This window comes from Hypanus sabinus, chromosome X1, assembly GCF_030144855.1.
Source record: "Hypanus sabinus isolate sHypSab1 chromosome X1, sHypSab1.hap1, whole genome shotgun sequence".
NCBI classification, from domain to species: Eukaryota; Metazoa; Chordata; class Chondrichthyes; order Myliobatiformes; family Dasyatidae; genus Hypanus; species Hypanus sabinus.
In genome coordinates this window covers 49,738,190-49,745,710 of record NC_082738.1, presented here as the reverse complement: position 1 = coordinate 49,745,710, position 7,521 = coordinate 49,738,190, and the positions used below count along the sequence as shown (strand labels likewise).

General features: G+C 39.4%; 1 protein-coding gene across 1 annotated transcript; it reads right to left on the bottom strand.

Annotated features, from left to right (window-relative positions):
- Window positions 1–4,966: 4,966 nt before the first annotated feature.
- LOC132384931 (twist-related protein 2-like) lies at window positions 4,967–7,316 on the bottom strand. The gene is made up of 3 exons (XM_059956574.1): window positions 7,251–7,316; window positions 6,280–6,824; window positions 4,967–5,625 (listed from the first exon to the last, which is right to left on the bottom strand). Exons 1-2 carry the CDS (start codon window positions 7,299–7,301, stop codon window positions 6,297–6,299), a joined length of 579 nt encoding a protein of 192 aa, XP_059812557.1. The 5' UTR covers window positions 7,302–7,316; the 3' UTR covers window positions 4,967–5,625; window positions 6,280–6,296.
- Window positions 7,317–7,521: the final 205 nt, after the last annotated feature.

Sequence of the window (7,521 nt, the reverse complement as noted above, 5' to 3'; positions counted from 1 at the left end):
AATTTATAATAATTTTATGTCCGTGCTCTGTACTTCAGGGGTGAAGCAACAAATTTCACGTCATGTAAGTCAGTGATTCTGATCTGCAGCCACATAGTGATTTGATTAGTGCATTGCTGTGGTATGGGAAAGAAAGCAGGAATTTGAACACAGTTTAAAATGTTGATCTGCAAGTGAGATTTTACCATTTAGAAATGACCTTTACGTGATATGTTGCATTTCACAGAATGGAAATGTTTGTGTAATGCAGAATTTGATTTGAGTGAATGAGTTTCACTGCAGCCTCTTTTAAAGTTTTGTGATCCATGATTTCATCAAATACATACTTGAAATGCTGCCAAATCCTCAAGAGCCAAACTATTTTACAGAGCAGGGAAGAAAGAAATAGATCTCATAGGGCTACAATCTTATCAGAATGAATCAAAATTACAAGTATTGTTACATACTGAAGGAACGTGGTGGACCCAAATTAGAGACTGGAAAGTTCAAAGCATGCTATGTACCAGTGACTAAAAGATGCAACAAAGCACCTCTTTCAAAGTTGATAGTTAATAATTTTCCTAATCGTACACTGCACAAATGGTGATCTTAGCTGGGTCAGATTCGCAGTGAAATAATAGATTTGGTCATAAAAACACCCCATAAACAATCCATGCTGTTCTGTACTCGGTTGAAAGAGAGGTTTCTGATAGCTTTGATCTTGGCGAAGTAGCTTAAGGACAAAGAGCACATATGTAGCCAATCAACCAGCCTGTGGCAGGGAAGGAGCGGCACTGCGTTAGGCTTGGGTATATTTTTGTGAATTGTCAACCCGCATTTTCTGTTTTGACAAGCTCAATGTTTCGTTAAAAATCGTTAATTCAAATTAATCCGTGTAAATAATATACGCAATATATAAAGGTAATAAAGCAAATAAGCCCCCCGGAGATTCAATGACTTCACAAACAAGTTCGAACAGGTAATTTTATCACGGTAAAAGGCCAATTTTTGCATATCTCTTAGCTAATGATAACTCTCGTATTTTACTGCATTTGTGTGAGAATTCTTATTCTGACCTTCATTTGCGTCCGGTGACCGAGCTGATGATAAAAAAAAATCAGGGTCTCCATTTAGCGTTAAGTGTTGTGGAAGATGGATTGTTGAAAATTTACCCGCCAGCGGACCTGAACTCTATTCATTTTACTTTTGGTAAAATCCAACATGCAATATCTTGCTGGCATTTGCTAGATCAAATTATTTTTAGTGAATGCTTTCAACTGTAACTTCTCTCAATGTGAGTTCCACGTCTATTTACATCTGAGTTGACGAATTTCTGACAAGCAGTGCGTTTTAGCCACTTAATGGAAACTTTGAAACGGCGGGAGAACGGCTAATGATGGTAAAAAGGACTGGTTCTGTTTTGGCAACGAGAATGTTTTAAAGCGGGTGATACAACGGGTGAAAATCTGATAACTTCTGTCACCCACTTCTGTTCTTCAGCCTAATAAAATAATCCCTATATACTTTACCAGACCAAATTATCAGGATGAGTCTGGCAGCTTTCCTGTGATAATTTGGTCCATTAAAATGACAATTACTCAATTGTTGATGTGAGCAGCATTTTAATAAGCAAAAAAAGGTGGAGTAAATGAAATGTTCAATATCCTTTTCACTTCCAGTCTTCGTGGGTGCTGTTTTACTCAGGTTGTAAATCAATTTCGACCATTCTGATTTTCAGCGCATCCACTCGTGTTCTATCACAGAAGGGCTTGGGTGCAATGATCAAAAACGCCACTAGGTGCAGCTCACGCACATTTTACACGCTGTTCAGCCGCGGTCACCACCTCATTTGCTGTTTACTGGACGCATGAGGGTTTTTAGATAAATCACTCGTTATTAGTAAAAAGTTGTCACTTTTTCTTAAAGACTGATATTGGTAAAAGTGTTGTTTGATAACGGTTTTATGGGAAATCAAACTGACAAAAAAAAAGAGAAAATTTATCTTAATCTGTAATCTGTTATTCCGGATATAAGCTGTCGTATAAAATAAATCAAATTACACACTGCATGAAGGGCCCTTTGCACACAAAAAAGTTGATATTGTAAGTAACCTAAGCGCAGGAAAACTGGTTTATCTAAACTTTCCATCCATCCAGGATAGTACAGTGGACAACAGTCAGTCTTGGGAATATCAGCACTGGGTCTCATCTACTGCTCCCCGGGGAAGAGCGTGAATGAATTTGATGTCACGTTACATAGAACAGTATATCAGGCAACAGACTCTTCGGCCCACGATGTTGTTACGAACTAATTAAGCTAATCACAATTAATCAATTCAGCCTATACATGGTCCATGTCCTTCCATTGTCTGCACATTCAAATATAATCACGCACCAGTCCTTCCTTCCCACTTCACCTCTGCCTCCTGTTTATTTTGTCCCTACATTTAGAGGTAACTCTCCATCTCGCCCAGTCCTCCTCCCCTCGTTAACCACGGTCACGATCTCTCCGCCCAGAGGCGACCTTTACCTCACCATCCTCTGACTCCCCCTAACCTAAATGAAAGTCCTGCTTTCTCTGATCGGACTCGCCTCCGGGGCCATTGACCCCGTCCCTCTTCTCCGCAGACGGGCCAAGATCCTTTGCTGCAGAGGAAGGCCCAATGAAAAAGAATTATCAAGGTGAAGTGTATGTGGGGGCGTCCTTCTTTTCTGCAGTTGGCTATTACAAGATTAAAACACTAGGATTTCACAGGTCATCCTGGGGTCCACCGTATGGTTATTCTCTGTCTTATCTCTCACCGTCTTCGGTGGCTTTACTTTCTGCGTTCTTCCAAGAAAAAGTTGTCAATCTGATCTGTTCTACTGCCTACTCTCGATTTGTTTTCAATCATTGCATGACCTGTCTTTGAATGTTAAAATGTCAGAATATCAATACGCCGTGAAATGTGTTGTTTTGCGGCAACAGTACATTGCAATAACAAAACAATCTATAAATTGTAATAATATTTTAAAAATCAAATTAAACAAGTAGTGCAAAAAGAAAATAGTGAGGTAGTGTTCATTGTCCATTCCGAAATCTGATGGCGGAGGGAAACGTTGAGTGAGTGTCTGTTTTCAGGCTCCTTGATGGCAGCAATGACAAGAGGGTGATGGGGGTCTTAATGATGTATGGCTCCGTTTTGTGGCTTGGCCTTTTAAAGGTGTCTTCGATACTGGGGAGGGTTAGCCCATGATGGAGCTGGCTGAGTTTGTTACATTTTAAAGGAGTTGGGTTCCACGCGAACAGCCGCTTGGTTGTAAATCACAACAAAAGGAGGATTTTTTTTAAAACCTTTACATTTGCAGGAGGCAGACACATGTTGAGATGAACGTTTCAGGGAGAATTCAGAAGCCCTTATTCTCATGGTCCTCGCCATGAAGAATAAACAACCCAATCTCCTTTCAATGGAGGTTTAGAGATTTTGGTGTGGGTGGTTTTGATATTGATCACACAAAATTTAAAAAAATCAAAGGTAAATATGTAGGACAAAGTAAAAGCCTTGTTTTTGATTGTGATTTGAGTGTTTGGTTTTTTAAACCTGGTCTGGGCGCGTATGTTATGATGTACTCAGAGTTCTGAACTTGTGTGGGGTAAAGGAGAGTTATTTTGAATTCAGTTCATTTAATGATGTGGTTTGAAACCCCAATGCGATACAGACACTGTGTGTTTGCAGTGCGCTTTCAACTGTTACAGAGCAGAATTTCTCCCAAGCAAACTGGAATTACACAAAGAGGGTCAGAGAGAGGAAACGAACTCACTCCAGTGGCGGCTGGGAATTTTAAGCCTTCCCCATCTTATAAAAACCAGCTGAAAATATAACGTTTGCTGTTGTCAAAAGTAGAACGATTTATTAGAAATACTGAACAACACAGTGTGAGAAGTGCAGATGCAGAGGAGAATGAGTAAAGCACAAAGGGTTACTCTGATTTCCAGAATTATTTTTTATAATAGAATTCTGTAACATTATATTTCTACAGGGTACAAACAAAGCCGAGCAGGGCAGATGATTAACATTGGTTTGTATTAGAGGTGTCCTCCAGTATTTAAATGCTAAATCGCTAGGTAACAAGCAGGAACCATTGACTGCATAGTAAATAAACCAAAGTACTGTTTCAATATTTTCAAAGCACTATTCTATTTTATTGTACGCTTTATTATTTCAAGTTATAAAAAATTAAAAGCAAATCTGATTTTTGTTTTTAAAGGTAAATGCGTCACAAGTTTAAATCATTCGTGACTAAATTTTAGAGCATATTGCAAACGTTTGATAGAACTAGTAATTTTTGCACCAAGTAATCCTGCACATTTTAACATTCCATTGAATTCTATCTTTGATCAACAAACCTAGTTTTGTTGGATAACAGCAAATGGAAGCAGCATCATTGTGTAAACCGAATTACCCTCTTTCATTTTCTTTCCTTGTTTTGACGGTAGTGAAGCAAATCTTTGAGGCGTTAACTTTTGTTTTATTTGAATCCTATGCTTTTTTTACGTGCCTCGCCTTCTCCTTTTTCGTTTGGTCGCTTTATCCTCTGAAAGTCAGCGTAAACCCCGTCTACACCTGTACTAGGAAAATAGCCACCGGTGTATCCGAATCTCAGACTGACGTAACCTGGCTACCCAGTGTTGGGAAAGAACCATTTAGAAAATAAATAGATTTTAATCATACACCAATAATATTTATATAAAAACTTCAGTTTCATAAGGGGAATTCCTAACAAAGCCTAACTTGTACTTGCAGAGAACTTTAAGGCTGAAAATTTTGGTTATGCACTAAGTCTGGAGGGAACTGATAGGAAGTGATCAGCAAATAATAATTTGATATCCTTTACTAAAAGTGAGATTATTTTCCGTTCCTGAATCACTAACCCCAATTATCTTTTCGGAAAAGAAAATTGTTCTAAATGAGTCGGAGTCTTCATTGCGCTGCCCCGGCATAAAAGGACAGCTCTTCATGGATATATTGTCTTATCCTGTCTGATAACCGCGTAGTATATTTGTTTCTATGAAGAGATCACTTTAAGCATATAGAAAACATAGTTCTCTTGAAGCTTATGAGCACTTGTATGAAAAAAATTATTTTTATTTAACTACTAAAGGCCTCTCTGATCCCCAGGGAGTAACAGAGTTACCAAAATTCGACTGCAATATATAAAACGGGGGGAAGGGAACTGGAAGCAATATGCATTTATTACAAAACACAACGCCATATAGCTTTTCTTAAAATAAATCAAGAACTTCACAACATTCAGAGCCCATTCTCAAGAAATAAAAGTTCGGTTTCCAATTAAAGTATAAAAAATAATAATATTTCACAACAAAGTTCTGAGTTTGTGCCCGCAGTTTTCTTCCTTGATTTACAAAACGATTTCCCAGTCTCGCCACAAGGTATCCGGTGGGATTGAAGCCTTGCAGAAGACATGCAAATAAATAGATAACATTGAATCCACGGACCAACATTGCCTGATCTCCCGGTAGAATTCTAGGTATACCCACATCCGCAACCCAGTATTTAAGTGCTCTTGACTATTGATTACACTTAGTTCATCTTTAAAATGTTCTTAATGTGCTGGCGTAGAGTTCCCACGTAGCAAATCAATGTGCCTGCAAGTCAACGAGAAAGTGGTGTGAATTAATCGGAAATGAACTAATAGTAAACAATTTTAATACCAGTTGCCGGCCCCTGACTGGGCGCCCCTGAGGTGGACCAGACCCTTGTAGTCATAAAAACGAATGCGGATGTTTGGTTTCACGTGCAGTATGAACCACCACGGCCGACCATTATTTGGATATAGTAAAACAAACATTTTTTTTAAAGTGCCGAAGATGTATCGATAGAGTGTGAATTTGCAGATTATAAGAGTAATCAAATTTGGAAATTTTGTTTGTTGGGAGAGAGAGCAGATTTGGTGTTTTTTGAGGATTGGGCTGTGTGCAGATTAGAATACACGGTGACTAACAGTAACATTTGCTAAGATTTAAATCTGTTTTTTTTCCCTGTTTAAAAAAAAACAGGGAAAACAGTTTGAAGTGAGCATACGTGAAAGGGTAACTAAACTGCATGCGGCTGTTATCATCTGGGAACGCTTGAAACTCAGATGAAAAGAGCTCATTATTGCTAGGTGTTTATTTAACCCCTTCTACATAGCACGGGTTATACATGTCACTATCTTTTCGAACAGCTGCCTGTTTCAGTTACATAGTGGAAACAAGGGGCCTATTTTGAAAACATCTCGACAACAAGTCCTTCACATTTACCTGATTGGTAGCAGTCGCTAAGGCCCAGCAGACAAGGGCCAAGATTCCTCCATCCTCCAGACAGAGAAAGCATAACTGAGTCTCTCGTGTGACAGATAACTACAGCTCGTCACCTTGCTGTCCATTTCGTCGTTCTGCAGCACTTGGTAAAGAAAATCGATGTACCTAGTGGCCAGTTTAAGGATTTGGATTTTACTGAGTTTATCTGAAGGCAGAGTGGGGATGATTTTCCGAAGAGTTGCAAATGCATCATTCAGGGACTGTGTCCTCTGGCGTTCCCTCACGTTGGCTACAACTCTCTGGGTATGAATATCTTCCAAACTTTGGGCAAGAGGAGAAATTTTCATGCCTTTCTTCCCGGTGCTGGGTCTATGAGACCTTTGGCCTGAACGCCTCTTTCTGCCATTTCTCTTCTGCTGCGCGTCCTGTTCCCCCTCGCTGTTGCTTGAACTGTCCACAGGAGAAAACGGGGAATTGGAATCCTCCTGCATATTGTGGTCAACCAAGCTTCGAAGATTGGCGGCAGCAAGCAGGGAAAACAGACCCTGTAAATAGAAATGGTGAATTTGTAAAAATAAACAAACTTACAGATGTGCTTAACAACTTTACTCCCAGCGGTCCTTAGTTCTTCTTTCTATCTTTCACTGGTTTCGTGGGGGTTTTAGCTTTCAAGATCCAAGAGAGGGCCCACATCCTGGGGAAGCTCAGAACTGATTGGGCCACATTCCCTCTAATGAGTGGGAGTATTCTGTTGGCAAACAGTGCAGAAAACACCCACTAACATCTGTATAAAATCAGCCTGCGGACCAACTCCCATTTTTTTCCCAAAGAATAAAGTTGATCTTAAAGGATATCTTAGTGGAATGCACTCGGCTACAAAGCGTTTCATGTTAACGAAGCTTGCAAATAAGTCCGGCGGTCGTTAATTCAGGAGGAATTCACGATTCAGGAACAAAAGATGGAAAGGTTACACTTTGAGACATCATGAATTCGGACTGTGAAGTATAACTCTGCTTAAACATTAGTCACTTCATTTGGTTGGTCGGACTAAGAATTTTAGGCTTTAAATTATTTTAAGGTTGTAACACGTAGATATGGCGTTGAAAGATTTCCGCCAGAAATGAAATGCTCTGTTGATTCTAAACATCTGTTTGAATTCTGCTCATAAGAATTAATGTGCATTTTTCATAAGATAACCACAGGACGTTCCTTTGTAGATTCTGTATTACCGACCGCTGATTC